The following is a 19,769-nucleotide window of genomic DNA, read 5'->3' as shown; positions in this document are numbered from 1 at the left end:
ATAATTTATAGGCCAAGTAAAAGCTAGCTTTAAGACAACCTGAAACAATTAAAATATTGAATTCCACAAATGTTAATCATTGAGAAAATGTTGAACTTCTGTTTCTTATTTCATAATTCATTGCCAAGATGAGAAAGCTCAAGATTCCAAGGCCTATTCAAAAATCACTGAAGGAAAAGTTTCAGAAAGTCCTCAGGTACATAACAAGAATGTCAAAGAAGACACCGCAGATGACTCAAAAGACAGTGTTGCTCAGGGAACACCTAATGTTCGTTCCTCAGAACATGCTGGATATAATGTCAGAAATGCAGCTGATCCCATTTCCGGGGATTTTAAAGAAATTTCCAGGGTAAAATTAGTGAGCCATTACGGCGAATTGAAGTCTGTTCCCACTACGCAATGTCTTGACAATAGCAAAAAAAATGAATCTCCCTTTAGGAAGCTTTATGAGTCAATGAAGAAAGAGTTGGATGTAAAATCACAAAAAGAAAATGTTCTACAGTGTTGTAGAAAATCCGGATTACAAACTGATTACACAACAGAAAAAGAAAGTGCTGGTGGTTTACAGGGGGAGACCCAACTATTGGTCTCATGTAAGTCAAGACCGAAATCTGGTGGAAGCGACCACGCTATGGCAGAGCCTGCTTCACCTGAACGAGAGCTTGACCAGAACAAGGGGAAGAGAAGAGACGTGGAGTCTGTTCAGAGTCCCAGCAAGGCTGTGGGCGCCAGCTTTCCTCTCTGTGAACCAGCTAAAATGAAGACCCCTGTACAATATTCACAGCAACAAAATTCTCCACAAAAACATAAGAACAAAGACCTGTATACTGCTGGGAGAAGAGAATCTGTGCATCTGGGTAAAAGGGAAGGCTTCAAGGCTGGTGATAAAACTCTTACGCCCAGGAAGCTTTCAACTAGAAATCAAACACCAGCTAAAGTTGAAGACACAGCTGACTCTGCCGCTAAGCCAGAAAATCTCTCTTCCAAAACCAGAGGAAGTATTCCTACAGATGTGGAAGTTCCGCCTACAGAAACTGAAATTCACAATGAGCCATTTTTAACTCTGTGGCTCACTCAGGTTGAAAGGAAGATCCAAAAGGATTCCCTCAACAAGCCTGAGAAATTGGACACTACCGCTGGAAAGATGTGCTCTGGGTTACCTGGTCTTAGTTCAGTTGATATCAGCAACTTTGGTGATGCCATTAGTAAGTTTATTTAATTGTAAATTTGTTTTTTCTAAAAGATGAACAACTTCTATGTAGCTATGAGATCTTCCTTCATTCAGTAGTGATTAGCTTTGTGGAAGAGAATGTAAGCGCGTAAGGCACAGGGAGAAGACAGACACGCACGCTGTTTTCGCTGACAGATGAATGCTGAAGGCCTAGGTAATTATAACAAGAAATGACAGAGGAGATGGAGGTTGTCAGGGAAGCATGAAGCAGGGGTTATTGAAGGAGATAGGGTGGCCCCAAAAATATTTGATTCTCCTCCATCTATCACAAAATAGAAAAGAGAATAATCATAATTGCTTTTCACATGGAGTTCTGAACTACAATCAACTGTATCATATGAGTTTGGTCGTGTGGAATAAATCACTGGAAATCATTGAACATAGTGGTAGTTCTCCGGTGTTGATACTCTGGTTTCAGAGTGTCCTACAAACAATTTGCTGTAAACACTGGACTGTACCCATGAGTCTATATGCCAGGCAGATTTCCACGTGCTTGGCAGACATGAACGCTTGATCCTTGGTGCAGTAGCAGTGCCCATGGCTAGGTTGTCTTTTTAGATCTGTGTCACAAATGAGGAAACGGACAACCCAAGGCCACCCAGGCAGTGGCAGAGATAGGACCTTCACAGCAGATATGCTAGCTCCTTGGGAGCTTCCTACACTCCTAGGGATTGGCTATTAGAAGAAAAGTTGTCTGGGCCATAGACGCGGTATTCGTACTCCAGGCTCTGTTTCTGCAGGTGGCCCGTAGCGGTGGGGCATGAGGCTATCGATAAAATAAGGCCTGTAACATCAGTCTCAGTGTTCCACCAAGCCTCCTCGTGGGAAAGCATCACTTAGGCAAGGGATTTACATTAACTGGTGGCTCAGGAAAATGTGTGGCCGGGACTGAGCTCAGAACCACCTGGAGGAGTTTTTACAGCTCATGCATTCCGGTCACTGGGTAGGTCAGGGTGAGGTCCAAGTGCATGTCTTTAGAGAGTTCTCTCCGGCTGTCGTCCCCCTACTCCAAGGTGAAAACTACTGCTGCACACTCCTCCTTTCTATGTCCGTGCATAATGTTTCAGCATTTTAAGGAAAGGCTCTGTACTGTCCAGTGGGAACTTGACGTCTTAGTGGCCACTTCCGCAATCCTTTAGGAACCCTTAGTAGCTTAGCTTCGCCAGGACTGCAAGAATGGAGGCGTGCTGTGGGTGGTGTTTCGATGGCTTTTCACTTGGTTCGTGTTTAATACTAATGTGAAGTAAATCACTAGTCTCAGTGTGTTTTTTCATTGCTCTTTTCACGTTTGTATTCATTACTTTAGATGAGAGTGAGGGAATACCTTTGAAAAGAAGGCGTGTGTCCTTTGGTGGGCACCTAAGACCTGAATTGTTTGATGAAAACTTGCCTCCTAATACGCCTCTCAAAAGGGGAGAAACCCCAACCAAAAGAAAGTCTGTGGTAACGCACACTCCACCTGTCCTGAAGAAAATCATCAAGGTGAGTTGAACAATTAGCATTCCCATTCACATCCAGTGGCTCACACGTCGGGTACATATTCCTTTCCAAATACTGACACAAGTGGAATTATGATGAAGACCTTTATTTATTTATTTACTTATTTATTTCTTTGAAGAAACAAGTTTTTAAAAAGACGAAATGAAAGCTCATTGATACGGGTGCCAGCAAAGGAGCCCCTGCGTCCCTGACCATGGTGCTGATGTGACCAAGTCGGGGGAGTCCTTGATGTTGTCCTTTTCATGCAGAAGTTCCCAGACACTCATGCTTACAGCACTGTGTAATCACCTGCAGGCACCGTCAGAACAACCAATTACAAAGATTCTGGATACATTACCACATTGACCCACAAGGATTGTTTTACTTTCTTTTAGAGTTACAAGGCTATAGTTAAGGCATTTACCTGGTGTAAAGGAAAATCATCAATGGCACACCTAGCTTTTACACCATCAGCTTTGAGAATATTTGCTTACCTCTTCCTTTGCTGTGTTGTCCTTCCTGGGTTTTACACCCCTGGGAACTCATGGCCCTATAGCTCATAACCTTCATAATGGGGCCTGGGCTGTCTTTCTTTTCTTCTCTTCCCAACAGGAGTGGAAAGTGATGCCTGGCTCCCTTTCCATTTTACACTGGCTCCCAGGGGCAAGCGGCCCTCCTTCCATGTGGGCTGCCGGGCCCTGGGTGCCCACGGCCGGTATTTACTGGGACTGAGATCAGATCCTGCTTGTCTTTCACTGATCAGGACGTTCATTCCACCTTTCTACCTGAAATGACCTCACTTCAGACTTTGCTTGCTTCTGTTTCCTGTTTTTCCTTCAATGACTGAGACAGTCACACCTCTACCATAGTCTTGAAAGACAGTGGCTTAAGCATTTGATGCTTCAAGATTTAAACAGCTGAAATTCTTAATTGAATAGGTTTTTATCAGTCATTCCAGAGATGTTACATCCTTGTTAAAGCTTCTTGTCAACAATTTTGTCTTGTCAGGAACAGCCTCAACCATCAGGAAAACAAGAGTCAACTTCAGAAATCAGTGTGGAAGTGAAGGCACAAAGCTTGGTTAGAAGCCCTCCAGCTCCTAGTCCTAGGAAAACTCCAGTTGCCAATGATCAACGCCGTAGGTCCTGCAAAGCAGCCCCTGCTTCCAGCAGCAAATCTCAGACAGAGGTTCCTAAGAGAGGAGGGAGAAAGAGCGGCAACCTGCCTTCAAAGAGAGCATCTATCAGCCGAAGTCAACATGATATTTTACAGATGATATGTTCCAAAAGAAGAAGTGGTGCTTCGGAAGCCAATCTAATTGGTTAGTCTTGCGTTAGAACACATATATTAAGGTGAATTGTTTCATGAATGCTAGTTTTTGAAAAGTTTCGTCATCTTTTTCCTTTGACAGTTGCAAAATCATGGGCAGATGTAGTAAAACTTGGTGCAAAACAAACACAAACTAAACTCATAAAACATGGTCCTCAAAGGTCAATGAACAAAAGGCAAAGAAGACCTGCTACTCCGAAGGTAGGGGCCTCACTGTATGCTGCTTTACACATCCGGGTGTCATGGAAGCTTGCATTCAGTGTGGATTCACGCTTTAATGTCCTGTTTACGTCCTTCCTATTTTCCACAGAAGCCTGTGGGCGAAGTTCACAGTCAATTTAGTACAGGCCATGCAAACTCTCCTTGTACCATAATAATAGGGAAGGCTCATACTGAAAAAGTACATGTGCCTGCTCGACCCTATAGAATGCTCAACAACTTCATTTCCAACCAAAAAATGGACTTTAAGGAAGATCTTTCAGGTAAAAACATAGCCTTAGATATTATAAATCTTTTGACTCTACTGTTTTTTACTGTGTTAATGTTTGTTTTGCTAACTATGTTCATCTGCTGTGAAAGGGATTATAAAAAACGACTGAGTCACCTTTCTGGGGTCTTAGTGTTCAGGGAAGACAAAGCTGGTTTGGCTTGTAAGGACAAGTCTCTACTAATTTTTGGGATCACGTGTCCTGCGTGAAATAGGTGTGGAAATGTCAAATGCATATCTTTACCCTGGAGAGCAGCGTATACATAGAAAGCTGGAAGGTGCTTTGCAGTGAAGAGAGTTAACTTGTTATACCTGCAGCTACACTAATAGTTTATCCCAGGTGTGGACCAGTTGTTTTTGAGCGATATTCTGCTTCTTCAGGATTTACTTTCTAGGTAGCTTAACTTTCTTGAAAGAAAGCCCTATGAGAAGATTCCCATAAACAATTGATTGTTGAAGAAATGTTTCCACTCGATTCCCACTCTGGGTAAATTGTGGCTTGACTTGTGTAATTTAAAGTGGGAATGGCCAGCACGGTGGCTCACGCGTGTAATTCCAGCACTTTGGGAGGCCGAGGTGGGCGGATCACCTGAGGTCCGGAGTTTGAGACCATCCTGGCCAACATGGTGAAACCCCGTCTCTACTAAAAATACAAAATTAGCTGGGTGTGGTAGTGCATGTCTGTAGTCCCAGCTACTCGGGAGGCTGAGGCAGGAGAATCACTTGAACCCGGGAGACAGAGGTTGTGGTGAGCCGAGATTGCGACATTGTACTCCAGCCTGGGCAACAGGAGCGAAACTCTGTCTCAAAAAATTAAAAAATAAAATAAAGTGGGGATGGTGGCAGGAGAGCGATTGTAGGTTTTGTGTTGTATAATTTGTCCAGTAGTTTTTACCGTGTACTATTTGGAAGGGTGGTGAGAGTTGAATTGAACAGGGGGAATCTTATTGTTGTTTTCTAGCAGATTGAGTTGTAAGAGTTGTACTCCTCCGTAATGGATGCAACATACCCTCTGATGAGTCATATTCGGATCAGTTCATTAATCTTTTTTAAAAAACCAAGAAGACAAAAATACAAGACCAAAACAAAAAATATAGATATGTATATATGAGTATTCTTGTAAATTATGAACATGTATGAATGTTCTAATATGTGTGTTACAAAATGTTAAAAACAAACCCTCAAAAATACTTTCTAGGAAAAACAAAATGCTAAATACTCAGTGTGTGGGACAGTGGATTGTCCCCAGCATCCCAGCGTTCCTTGTTTTTCTTTTTTTTTTTTTTTGAGACAGTGTCTCTCTCAGTCACCAGACTGGAGTGCAGTGGCACAATCTCAGCTCACTGCAGCCTCCAACTCCCAGGTTCAAGCAATTCTCCTGCCTCAGCCTCCCAAGTAGCTGGGACTACAGGTGTGTGCCACCACACCCAGCTGATTTTTGTATTTTTAGTAGAGATAGGGTTTCACCATGTTGGCCAGGCTGGTCTGTATCTCCTGACCTCGTTAATCTGCTCACCTCAGCCTCCCAAAGTGCTGGGATTATAGGCGTGAGCCATCACGCCTGGCCCGTTCTTTCTTTTAAGATGGTTTCCTAGAGTCAAGCAGTTCTCACCTGTTAGTATGAGTGAATATCATTACAAAACATTAGCATCTGCTGAAGACTAAATCCTAGGCATTTTATGTAGAAGGGGAGATTTTTGTGAATGGACTGGTTTGGAAGGGAGTTTTCAGAACAGGCTTCCCCTGAACATTTTGCGTATGACTGCCAGGTTGAAATAGCACTTGCATCCGGTGAGGCCAGAATGATACAAGTAAGGAGGACATGAGATGATAAGAGTTTTGCAGAGTTGAACTTCTATATAAATTGCTTTGTTATTATTTTTTTCCTGAGATTATATCAGTACTACTTTTTTTTGGTGTTAAAATGTTACCTGCAGCTACACTAGTAGTTTATCCCAGGTGTGGACCAGTTGTTATTGAGCAATATTTTGCTTCTTCAGGATTTACTTCCTAGGTGGCTTAACTTTCTTAAAGCCCTATGAGAAGATTCCCGTAAACAATTGATTGTTGAAGAAATGTTTCCACTCGATTCCCACTCTCAGTAAATTGTAGCCTGACTTGTGTAATTTAAAGTGGGGATGGCCGGCACGGTGGCTCACGTCTATAATCCCAGCACTTTGGGAGGCTGAGGCCTCCTATCATTCCAAATGGAATGATAATGATATAAAATTTTAAAAAACATATATTATTACTTGACAGTACTAAAAATGGGCAGCTCTTTGTCATTGTCTAAAATGTGGGCACATGTTATTTGTATTTTAAACCTAGAACTGAGCACCCAAGACTTTGAGAAGCATGAAGGCATTTGGCCTCTAGATCCCAGCAGGGAGGCCTGTGGGTCTCAGGAGCCTATCACCAGCTTCCGTGCTCCAGAGCTCAGGTGTGGGGTCTAGTTAGAAGGACCACAGAGGTCAACTAACTTCATTTGTTTCCTTTCCAAGAAAAGCAAAGCAAAGAGCATAACATATCTTCTTTTTGCTTTCTTTTTTACAAAATGAATACATTATTGATGGAATCACCCTTTTTATGAGGCCTATGTACCAGGAATTCAAGGGAGGAATCTGCTGTTATTTCCCACCATTTGCATGTTACATGTGAGGACTGGGATGGTTGTTTGCATGTTAGCAATATGTCAATCACTTTTCATATGTCTTCATGTAACAGGAATAGCTGAAATGTTCAAGACCCCAGTGAAGGAGCAACCACAGTTGACAAGCACATGTCATGTCGCTATTTCAAATTCAGAGAATTTGCTTGGAAAACAAGTTCAAGCAACTAATTCAGGAGAAGAACCTCTGCTGCCCACCTCAGAGAGTTTTGGTCGGTTTCCTTGTTTCCTACCACTGTGATGTTTTGGGATAGGAACATACAGTATTATGTTTTTAGAAGCAGTATGATATTACTTCTCTAAAAGAAATGTTCCTGGCAGAAAATACCATGTCCGTCTTCTCTGTTGTAATTGAAAGGGAGATTTCAATCAGCAGTTGAACTAACATTGGCATTCATTGACTTACATAGAAAGAAAGACTCCGTTAATGTGTGTAAATGACCTGTGTACACTTTTGGCTTCTTTATTATAAGTAACCAGGGAGACATAGCAAAAAAGTATAATGGTGTCTCACCATATTTACATATAAATTACTCAAATTCAAAATTATTGCCAATTACAAAACAAAAGATAACAGTTTTAGATAACAGTTTGTATACTGTACAATTATTCCTGCTAACCTTCTAGGTGGGAGCAGGCCCGGGATGAGTGTGAGATGGGAGATGAGAATCTGTCTAATCTCTCATTTGGCACTGGTCACTGTGTTCCTGTCATAGAGGGAACAGCTTGCTACCCTGAAGATGTTTGTGGTAGGTAAATATTTCCTGTGTAATATGGACCCTAACCACACAAGGATAATCCATGTTATTTTATTGGTGATTTAAGGCAAGAAACAGCTGTTTGTTTCTGATGTTTGAAGGAAAAAATGCCTATATTTATGTCAATGACACAGGGCATGGCAACCTTTGGAGGATCCTTCTTAAGCAATATTTTTACCTTCTATAATCATTTCAGCATCCAACTTAATGATGACCCCACTATAGCACCAAATAATATTCTTAATTGTGCATGGCTCTAATAAAACAGATTTATAGACACATAAGTAGCCTCGTTGTTAAGTGAATACGAAGCTGAATATTTAGTTTTTTACTATATTTTATGAGGCTATAATACTCGATTGACATGAGACACTAATAGAATGTATTTATTGTATATGTTTTTATTTCAGGAGGAAATGCGCTCTTCAGTGCACAGAATTCAGCAAAACAGCCATCTGATAAATGCTCTGCAAGCCCTCCCTTAAGACGGCAGTCTATTAGAGAAAATGGAAACATAGCAAAAACTCCCAGGAACACCTACAAAATAACTTCCGTGGAGACGAAAACTTCAGATACTGAGACAGAGCCTTCAAAAACAGTATCCATCGTAAACAAGTTAAGAAGGTCTATGGAGTTCAGAAGTATACAGAAGCTACCTATAGAAAGTAAGAGTGAAGAAACAAATACAGACATTGTTGAGCGCATCCTAAAAAGATGTCAGAAGGCAACACTACTACAACAAAGGAGAGAAGGAGAGATGAAGGAAATAGAAAGACCTTTTGAGACATATAAGGAAAATATTGAATTAAAAGAAAATGATGAAAAGACGAAAGCAGTGAAGAGATCAAGAAGAACTTGGGGTCCGAAATGTGAACCAACGTCTGATCTGACAGACCTCAAGAGCTTGCCTGATACAGAACACACGAAAGACACGACATGTGGCCAGGATCTCCTCCAAACCCAAGATCATGCCAAGGCACCAAAGAGTGAGAAGGGCAAAATCACTAAAATGCCCTGCCAGTCATTACAACCAGAACGAATAAACACCCCAACACACATAAAACAACAGCTGAAGGCATCCCTGGGGAAAGTGGGTGTGAAAGAAGAGCTCTTAGCAGTCGGCAAGCTCACACGGACGTCAGAGGAAACCACGCACACACACAGAGAGCCAGCAGAAGATGGCAAGAACATCAGAATGTTTAAGGAGTCTCCAAAGCAGATCCTGGACCCAGCAGCCTGTGTAACTGGAATGAAGAAGTGGCCAAGAACGCCTAAGGAAGAGGCGCGATCACTAGAAGACCTGGCCGGCTTCAAAGAGCTCTTCCAGACACCAGGTTCCACTGAGGAATCAATGACTAAAGAGAAAACTACCAAAATAGCCTGCAAATCTCCACCACCAGAATCAGTGGACACTCCAACAAGCACAAGGCAACGGCCTAAGAGAGGTCTCAGGAAAGCAGATGTAGAGGAAGAATTCTTAGCACTCAGGAAACTAACACCATCAGCAGGGAAAACCATGCACACACCCAAACCAACAGGAGGTGATGAGAAAGATATTAAAGCTTTTATGGGAACTCCAGTGCAGAAACTGGACCTGCCAGGAACTTTACCTGGCAGCAAGAGACAGCTGCAAACTCCCAAGGGAAAGGCCCAGGCTCTAGAAGACCTGGCTGGCTTTAAAGAACTATTCCAGACTCCTGTTCTTACTGAGGAATTAGTGGCTGCCGGCAAAACCACTAAAATATCCTGCAAATCTCCACAGCCAGACCCAGTGGACACCCCAACAAGCACAAAGCAACGGCCCAAGAGAAGTCTCAGGAAAGCAGATGTAGAGGGAGAATTCTTAGCATTCAGGAAACTAACACCGGCAGCCGGCAAAGCCATGCACATACCTAAACCAGCAGTAGGTGAAGAGAAAGGCATCAACACATTTGTGGGAACTCCAGTGCAGAAACTGGACCTGACAGAGAACTTAACTGGCAACAAGAGATGGCCACATACTCCTAAGGAAAAGGCCCAGGCTCTGGAAGACCTGACTGGCTTTAAAGAGCTCTTCCAGACACCTGGTCATACTGAGGAAGCAGTGGCTGCTGGCAAAACTACTAAAATGCCCTGCAAATCTTCTCCACCAGAATTAGCAGACACCCCAACAAGCACAAGAAGGCAGCCCAAGACACCTTTGGGGAAAAGGGATGTACAGAAAGAGCTCTCAGCTCTGAAGAAGCTCACACAGACCACACACACAGACAAAGTACCAGAAGGTGAGGATAAAAGCATCAAAGCGTTTAAGGAAACTGCAAAACAGAGACTGGACCCAGCAGCAAGTGTAACTGGTAGCAAGAGGCAGCCGAGAACTCCTAAGAGAAAAGCCCAACCCCTAGAAGACCTGGCTGGCTTGAAAGAGCTCTTTCAGACACCAATATGCACTGACAAGCCCACGACTCATGAGAAAACTACCAAAATAGCCTGCAGATCTCCACAACCAGACCCAGTGGACACACCAACAAGCTCCAAGCCACAGTCCAAGAGAAGTCTCAGGAAAGTGGATGTAGAAGAAGAATTCTTAGCACTCAAGAAACGAACGCCATCAGCAGGCAAAGCCATGCACATACCCAAACCAGCAGTAAGTGATGAGAAAAATATCAATGCATTTGTGGGAACTCCAGTGCAGAAACTGGACCTCCCAGAGAACTTAACTGGCAGCAAGAGACGGCTACAAACTCCCAAGGAAAAGGCCCAGGCTCTAGAAGACCTGTCTGGCTTTAAAGAGCTCTTCCAGACACCAAGTCACACTGAGGAATCAATGGCTAATGATAAAACTGCCAAAGTAGCCTGCAAATCTTCACAACCAGACCCAGACAAAACCCCAGCAAGCTCCAAGGGACGGCTGAAGACATCCCTGGGGAAAGTGGGCGTGAAAGAAGAGCTCCGAGCAGTTGGCGAGCTCACACAGACATCAGGGGAGACTACACACACACACACAGAGCCAACAGGAGATGGTAAGAGCATCAAAGCATTTATGGAGTCTCCAAAGCAGATCTTAGATTCAGCAGCAAGTCTAACTGGCAGCAAGAGGCAACCGAGAACGCCTAAGGGAAAGTCTGAAGTCCGTGAAGACCTGGCCGGCTTCAAAGAGCTCTTCCAGACATCTGGTCACACTAAGGAATCAATGACTAACGAAAAAACTACCAAAATATCCTACAGATCTTCACAACCAGACCCGGTGGACACCCCAACAAGCTCCAAGCCACAGCCCAAGAGAAGTCTCAGGAAAGCAGATGTTGAAGAAGAATTTTTAGCATTTAGGAAACGAACACCATCAGCAGACAAAGCCATGCACACACCCAAACCAGCAGGAGGTGAAGAGAAAGACATCAACACATTTACGGGAACTCCAGTGCAGAAACTAGACCCGCCAGAAAATTTACCTGGCAGCAAGAGACGGCTACAAACTCCTAAGGAAAAGGCTCAGACTCTAGAAGACCTGACTGGGTTCAGAGAGCTTTTCCAGACACCATGCACTGATAACCCCACGACTGATGAGAAAACTACCAAAATACTCTGCAAATCTCCACAACCGGACCCAGTGGACACCCCAACAAGCACAAAACAACGGCCCAAGAGAAGCCTCAAGAAAGCAGACGTAGAGGAAGAATTTTTAGCATTCAGGGAACTAACACCATCAGCAGGCAAAGCCATGCACACGCCTAAACCAGCAGTAGGTGAAGAGAAAGTCATCAACACATTTGTGGGGACTCCAGTGCAGAAACTGGACCTGCCAGGAAATTTACCTGGCAGCAAGAGATGGCCACAGACTACTAAAGAAAAGGCCAAGGCTCTAGAAGACCTGGCTGGCTTCAAAGAGCTCTTCCAGACACCAAGTCACACTGAGAAATCAATGACTGACGACAAAATCACAGAAGTATACTGCAATTCTCCACAACCAGACCCAGTCAAAACCCCAACAAGCTCCAAGCGACGACTCAAGACATCCTTGGGGAAAGTAGGCGTGAAAGAAGAGGTCCTACCAGTCAGCAAACTCACACAGACGTCGGGGAAGACCACACAGACACACAGAGAGACAGCAGGAGATGGAAAGAGCATCAAAGTGTTTAAGGAATCTGCAAAGCAGATGCTGGACCCAGCAAACTATGGAACTGGGATGAAGAGGTGGCCAAGAACACCTAAGGAAGAGGCGCGATCACTAGAAGACCTGGCCGGCTTCAAAGAGCTCTTCCAGACACCAGGTCCCACTGAGGAATCAACGACTGATGACAAAACTACCAAAATAGCCTGCAAATCTCCACCACCAGAATCAGTGGACACCCCAACAAGCACAAGAAGGCGGCCCAAAACGCCTTTGGGGAAAAGGGATGTAGAGAAAGAGCTCTCAGCCCTGAAGAAGCTCACACAGACCACACACACAGACAAAGTACCAGAAGGTGAGGATAAAAGCATCAAAGCGTTTAAGGAAACTGCAAAACAGAGACTGGACCCAGCAGCAAGTGTAACTGGTAGCAAGAAGCAGCTGAGAACTCCTAAGAGAAAAGCCCAACCCCTAGAAGACCTGGCTGGCTTGAAAGAGCTCTTTCAGACACCAATATGCACTGACAAGCCCACGACTCATGAGAAAACTACCAAAATAGCCTGCAGATCTCCACAACCAGACCCAGTGGACACACCAACAATCTTCAAGCCACAGTCCAAGAGAAGTCTTAGGAAAGCAGATGTAGAGGAAGAATTCTTAGCACTCAGGAAGCTAACACCGTCAGTAGGGAAAGCCATGCACACGCCCAAACCATCAGGAGGCGATGAGAAAGACATGAAAGCATTTCTGGGAACTCCAGTGCAGAAATTGGACCTGCCAGGAAATTTACCTCGCAGCAAGAGACGGCCACAAACTCCTAAGGAAAAGGCCCAGCCTCTGGAGGATCTGACTGGCTTCAAAGAGCTCTTCCAGACACCAGGCACTGACAAGCCCACGACTGATGAGAAAACTACCAAAATGCCCTGCAAATCTCCACAACCAGACCCAGCAGACACCCCAGCAAGCACAAAGCAACAGCCCAAAAGAAGTCTCAGGAAAGCAGACGTAGAGGAAGAATTTTTAGCACTCAGGAAACTAACGCCGTCAGCAGGCAAAGCCATGGACACACCCAAACCAGCAGTAAGTGATGAGAAAAATAACACATTTATGGAAATTCTAGTGCAGAATCTGGACCTGCCGGGAAATTTACCTGGCAGCAAGAGACGGCCACAAACTCCTAAGGAAAAGGCTGAGGCTCTAGAGGACCTGGCTGGCTTCAAAGAGCTCTTCCAAACACCAGGTCACACTGAGGAATCAATGACTGATGACAAAATGACAGAAGTATCATGCAAATCTCCACAGCCAGAGTCATTCAAAACCTCAAGAAGCTCCAAGCAAAGGCTCAAGATATCCCTGGTGAAAGTGGACATGAAAGAAGAGCCCCTAGCGGTCAACAAGCTCACACGGACGTCAGGGAAGACTACGCAAACACACACAGAGCCAACAGGAGATAGTAAGAGCATCAAAGCATTTAAGGAGTCTCCAAAGCAGATCCTGGACCCAGCAGCAAATGTAACTGGTAGCAAGAGGCAGCTGAGAACTCGTAAGGAAAAGGCCAGTGCTCTAGAAGACCTGACTGGCTTCAGAGAGCTCTTCCCAGCACCAGGTCACACTGAACAGTCAATGACTGTTGACAAAAACACAACAATGCCCTGCAAATCTCCCCCAGCAGAACCAGCAGACACTGCCACGAGCACAAAGAGATACCCCAAGACACGTCTCAGGAAAGAAGTGAAAGAGGAGCTCTCAGCACTTGAGAGGCTCACACAAACATCAGGGCAAAGCACACACACACACAAAGAATTAGCAAGTGGTGATGAAGGCATCAAAGTATTTAAACAACGTGCAAAGAAGAAACCGAACCCAGTAGAAGAGGAACCCAGCAGGAGAAGGCCAAGAGCACCTAAGGAAAAGGCCCAACCCCTAGAAGACCCGGCCGGCTTCAAAGAGCTCTCTGAACCATCAGGTCACACTCAGGAACCACTGACTGCTGGCAAAGCCACTAAAATACCCTGCAAATCTCCCCCAGTAGAAGTAGTAGACACCACAGCAAGCACAAGGAGGCATCTCAGGACACGTGTGCAGAAGGTACAAATAAAAGAAGAGCCTTCAGCAGTTAAGTTCACACAAACATCAGGGGGAACCACGGACGCAGATAAAGAACCAGTAGGTGAAGATAAAGGCATCAAAGCAGTGAAGGAATCTGCAAAACAGACACTGGCTCCAGCAGCAAGTGTAACTGGCAGCAGGAGACGGCCAAGAGCACCCAGGGAAAATGCCCAAGCCCTAGAGGACCTGGCTGACTTCAAAGACCCAGCACCGGGTCACACTGAAGAATCAATGACTGATGACAAAACCACTAAAATACCCTGCAAATCATCACCAGAACTAGTAGACACTGCAACAAGTTCAAAGAGACGGCCCAGGACACGTGCCCAGAAAGTAGCAGTGAAGGAGGAGCTGTTAGCAGTCGGCAGTCTCACACAGACATCAGGGGAGACCGCGCACACCGACAAAGAGCCGGTAGGCGAGGACAAAGGCATGAAAGCATTTCAGCAACCTGTAAAGCGGAAGCTGGACGCAGAAGATGTAATTGGCAGCAGGAGACGGCCAAGAGCACCTAAGGAAAAGGCCCAACCCCTAGAAGATCTGGCCAGCTTCCCAGAGCTCTCTCCAACACCAGGCCACACTGAGGAACTGGCAAATGGTGCTGCTGATAGCTTTACAAGCGCTCCAAAGAAAACACCTGACAGTGGAAAACCTCTAAAAACATCCAGAAGAGTTCTTCGGGCCCCTAAAGTAGAACCCGTGGCAGACCTGGTAAGTACCACAGACCCTGTAAAATCACAGAGCAAAAGCAACACTTTCCTGCCCCCACTGCCCTTCAAGAGCGGAGGTGGCAAAGATGGAAGCGCCACAGGAACCAAGAGGCTGCGCTGCATGCCTGCGCCGGAGGAGATCACGGAGGAGCTGCCAGCCAGCAAGAAGCAGAGGGTTGCTCCCAGGGCGAGAGGCAAATCACCGGAACCCATGGTCATCATGAAGAGAAGTTTGAGGACTTCTGCAAAAAGAATTGAACCTGTGGTAGAGCTGAACAGCAACAACATGAAAACCAACAAAGAGGAACACAAATTACAAGACTCGGTCCCTGAAAATAAGGTGAGAGGAAGTATTACAGCATCACCCAATATCATCTTGGATAGTTGTCAGTTTCTGTGTTATACTTTGCATGTAACCTGACATTATAAGTGGTTATCATGGCCGGGCGCGGTGGCTCACGCCTGTAATCCCAGCACTTTGGGAGGCCGAGGCGGGCGGATCACAAGGTCAGGAGATCGAGACCATCCTGGCTAACACTGTGAAACCCCGTCTCTACTAAAAATGCAAAAATTAGCCGGGCGAGGCGGCGGGCGCCTGTAGTCCCAGCTACTCGGGAGGCTGAGGCAGGAGAATGGCGTGAACCCGGGAGGCGGAGCTTGCAGTGAGCCGAGATCGCGCCACTGCACTCCAGCCTGGGCGACTAAGCGAGACTCTGTCTCAAAAAAAAAAAAAAAAAATAAGTGGTTATTTCCCAAATGGGTTTCATTTAACACAGTGAACAACTGCAGGCCATGGTAAAGAATCTTCTTGGGACCTATAAAGGGAACAGACTAATTTGGGAAAAGAACGAGTCAAAAATGATAAAATGATTAATGCAAACTTAGAAGAGTTTCTCAAGAGCCAAATGAGTAATGTTCATCTTCATATGTTTGAAAAATTGATCAGAGGATAGGTGGGTGGTTCAGTTCTATGTTCTAGATACTGTCACCAAGACCAGGACTGGGTTAAAAATAATATCTATGTCACTATTTTAACTATCAGAACAATATCGATAGGGAGTGTGTATTCTTGAGAAGGGGGGAACTGTCTGGACTGTTAGAGAGGTTCCTACTGCATCCGGAGAAGTTTGGGGAAACTCCAGAAATGGTAATTTCCTATTCTGCCTTAGCAGTGATGGTTAAAGGAATAGGAGTTCATTTACTCTCTGTAAATGAATGAATAATGGAGCTTCTTTCTATAAACTGTAAAAATTAGAGTTGATATATGTCTTTTTAGGCATTGTTATTGAAATTTATCCTGAATGCCTTATTTGTAATTTGTCAGCAGAGACAGTCATTTCTCCATAGGAACAAAGTACCAAGGCATTACCTTGACTATCTTAGATGACAGGTTTCTTAGAAAATTCATCAGTGAGTAATTTTCAAATGATTTCTCCTTTTAGTTTACTATTGTTGATTGTTCTCCCTGTTGAATTTTGAATTTGTTTTACTAATTATTGGAATTCTGTGGATGTCTTCTCATTTCTTTAGGGAATATCCCTGCGCTCCAGACGCCAAAATAAGACTGATGTAGAACAGCAAATAACTGAGGTCCTGGTATTAGCAGAAAGAATAGAAATAAACAGAAATGAAATGAAGACCTCCCCAGAGATGGACATTCAGAATCCAGATGACGGAGCCTGGAAACCCATACCTAGAGGCAAAGTCAGTGAAAACAAAAGGTGCTTGAGGTCTGTGAGACCGAATAAGAGCTCCCAGCCTAAGGTGGCAGAGGAGAGCGGAGGGCAGAAGAGCGCAGGGGTTCTCATGCAGAATCAGGAAGGGAAAGGAGAAGCAGGAAATTCAGACTCCATGTGTTTGAGATCAAGAAAGACGAAAAGCCAGTCTGCAGCAAGCACTTTGGAGAGTGAATCTGTGCAGAGAGTAACGCGGAGTGTCAAGAGGTGTGCAGAAAATCCAAAGAAGGTAAGCTATTTACTGTTTTCCGTTTTTAGAAGAGACAGTGTTTTGATCTATTTTTTTGCCCAAGGTTGCAAAGGCAAACAAAAAGCATTATTTTCAACAGCCCTCTGCCAGCTCCCAGTTACATTCATGGAAGGAGCATTATCCTAAGACATACGTTTTGTCATTTTAGTTATATTTTGTTGTGTCTGCTTTGGGGATTCCACTTCAAATAGCAAATTCACATTATGAAGACTTTCTTCAGAAAGAAAAGGAATTTGTCTAGTGGCTAATTGACTGCTTATGATGTACCTCATGATACAATTGCAGGTAGCTGTCTTCAGCCTTTCTGTAGTTCAAAAACACCTATTGAAACAGAAAAGTTCTTCCCCCCCCCCCAAAAAAAAACAAACTATTGAAACAGAAAAATGTCCAAGGAATTCTTTGGAAAGGTAGAAGGAACAGAGGTTGGGGTGGCCCTGAGACACACGCTGACTATGTGAGAATTCCTGATCAGTGGGGAGTGCTTCTGCCCTCCAACCCCCCTCTAGCCAGAGACTATCTAAGCTAATGAGCTTTAAGTGCTACTGAAATCACATCAAGTTTAGCCACACATAATTACAAGCATGTGGACAAATCGATAAGAATGATTAGATTCCATTAGTGTTCTTCTGGGGAATACTTGATTTAGCTAAAATAAAAATAGGTTGAATTGCTCCCTGTTTGTGAGTGGTATAAGTGTAATTCTTAGCACACACAAAATTTGGACCTAAAACTACCATATTGTGAGTTCAGCAAACGAAACTGATGTAGCAATAACCTCTTCAGATACAGAATTCTGGCAAGTACAGCTGTCCAGACAGACCTTCAGCACAAATTAGGAAGCTTCAACTGCCGAGAAGAGGAAAGATTCCCCAATACCTGCTGCATAGCCAGGCAGCCAGTGGAGGCGGAGGGCTTGTGTGTCTGGATGGTGGGCAGGAAGTCCTAGTGGGGAGATGCCCATAGACTGTTCCAGAGAGGGAAGAGGGGAGGCTCAACAAGGACACTGATGCCCACACAGGTGTCCTAAGTCAGAGACTACTTCTGGGGCAGGCTGGAAGCAGAAGACATCTGACAGTGCCAGACGAGGTCCTAGAGACCACAGGGACACCAGGGATGCAACAGCTGATGTGGGTGAGCACGTTCACCCGTCCATCTTACAATAAAACACAGGCTCTAGGCGCTCACCAAATTCACAGTCTGGAAGGTGCTGCTTCATCAGAATGAAACAAAAGAAGGGTGAAAGCAAATCTTTTAACTAGGGTGATTCCTAAACACAGAGCAACCAGGCCCAAGACTGAGCCAGGCCCGGTGTGTTCTGCCAGGCGCGTTCCAGCCTCTTCTCACACACAAGCACCCAGGAGACGTCCAACACATACATGCTCCTCTATTGCTGAGTTCTTCGGTGGGTGTCGGTAGTCCTAGAAAATGCATATATAACAGATTTTTTCCAGTAAGAAGCTTATAGCCATGCTTTTCACCATGGTCCCTCCCCCTTAGCCAAGAGGTGAGAACTGCAAGAGTGAAGGCCAAGGCAGGTCCCCTGCGTGCAAGTTGGGGATAGTTCTGTCTTTGGGAGCTGCTTGGTTTAGAAGACCCAAAAGACTTAGTCCTGGTTGGATTCACTTTTTCTGAGTGACATTTTTTAGTTTGTGAAAATGTGTGCATTGATGAAGAAATTTTGTTTTATTATGTATTAGCTTAAAATGCATTAGGAACTTTTGTATGAAAAGATCACATTATTTAAGTGTAAACTGCATAATAAAAGCAGTTCAAGTCAAGAAAAACAACGTTAATGGAATATATTTTAAAACTTATTTCCAGCCTCAACATTCATTTTCTACAACTAAGGACCAGCATAATACCTAGTAAGCCTTTGACGTTTTGCAGAGGAGGTCGATTACAAAAATGGGTGTTTAAATTACTTAAGAGATCTTTTTTTTTCCTTCCCACACAGGCTGAGGACATTGTGTACGTCAAGAAAATAAGAACCAGAAGTCACCGGGACAGTGAAGATACTTAACAAAAAAAAATCGAACTGGGAAAAATATAATAAAGTTAGTTTTGTGATAAGTTCTAGTACAGTTTTTGTCATAAATTACAAGTGAATTCTGTAAGTAAGACTGTCAATCTGCTTAAGGGAAGAAAACTTTAGATTTGCTGGGTCTGAATCGGCCTCGTAAACTCCACGGGGAGCACTGCTGGGCTCCTGGACTGAGAACAGTTGAACACTGGGGGCTTTGGGAAGGAGTTTGGACCATGCTTTGCTCTCAGCTTTGCGGAATGAAGCCTTGAGGTCTATCATCACCCACAGCCACCCTACAGCAGCCTTAACTGTGACCCTTGCCACACTGTCATTGTTTAAATGTTTGCCTGTGTCCTCCAGGGCACGATGGCAGGAACATCTATGCTCGTCTGTCCCAGCACTGAGCAGGCACTTGGTAAACATGAATGAGAGGGTGAGTGCACCGATGAATGGAGCTTTTAAGATCTGTCTCCAATGGCTAGGCCCAGGGCATTTGCTCCCCACATTAAGGCAATTGGACATCTGCACAGGACAGTCCTATTTTTGGTGTCCTTTCTGAAAATAAAGTGCTTTAGAGAATGACTTGTGAGCACATCTTTAGGGACCAAGAGTGAGTTTCTGTAAGGAGTGACTCATGGCTTGCCTTTGTCTCTCAGGAATACTTTTCTAACTAGGACTGCTCTCACCTGAGACATTCGCCCGCGGGATCTCAGGGTCCCGGGCTGTGGCGCATCATGACCTCAACCTGGCTCCTCATCTTCTCCAGCTTCCCTGTCGTTGAAAGCTTCAGAAGTTTACTGATTCTGCTCCTGCCTGTTCTCTTTCTGACTCTGACAGCCCAATGCCACCCGGTATATGAAGTGACACCAGTACTCTGAAAAGCATCATCGTCCTTGGAGGGA

General features: G+C 44.5%; 1 protein-coding gene across 3 annotated transcripts in view; it reads left to right on the top strand.

Annotated features, from left to right (window-relative positions):
- Positions 1–19,449, top strand: part of MKI67 (marker of proliferation Ki-67) — a 29,732-nt gene extending 10,283 nt beyond the window's left edge. For 2 of the 3 annotated variants that reach the window (XM_074000826.1, XM_005566746.4), the window contains 8 exons: positions 2,538–2,713; positions 3,719–4,031; positions 4,122–4,240; positions 4,350–4,521; positions 7,251–7,406; positions 8,363–15,198; positions 16,389–16,823; positions 18,799–19,449. In XM_074000826.1, the coding sequence (XP_073856927.1) occupies positions 3,983–4,031; positions 4,122–4,240; positions 4,350–4,521; positions 7,251–7,406; positions 8,363–15,198; positions 16,389–16,823; positions 18,799–18,864 (7,833 nt within the window). In that variant the 5' untranslated portion in view covers positions 2,538–2,713; positions 3,719–3,982 and the 3' untranslated portion in view covers positions 18,865–19,449. Of the gene's footprint in view, positions 1–128; positions 1,206–2,537; positions 2,714–3,718; positions 4,032–4,121; positions 4,241–4,349; positions 4,522–7,250; positions 7,407–8,362; positions 15,199–16,388; positions 16,824–18,798 lie in introns of all 3 variants that reach the window. The other variant, XM_005566744.4, reaches the window with a different exon arrangement.
- Positions 19,450–19,769: the final 320 nt, after the last annotated feature.

This window comes from Macaca fascicularis, chromosome 9, assembly GCF_037993035.2.
Source record: "Macaca fascicularis isolate 582-1 chromosome 9, T2T-MFA8v1.1".
NCBI classification, from domain to species: domain Eukaryota; kingdom Metazoa; phylum Chordata; class Mammalia; order Primates; family Cercopithecidae; genus Macaca; species Macaca fascicularis.
The sequence above is the reverse complement of the archived record's forward strand: the minus strand, read 5'-3'. Positions and strand labels throughout refer to the sequence as shown.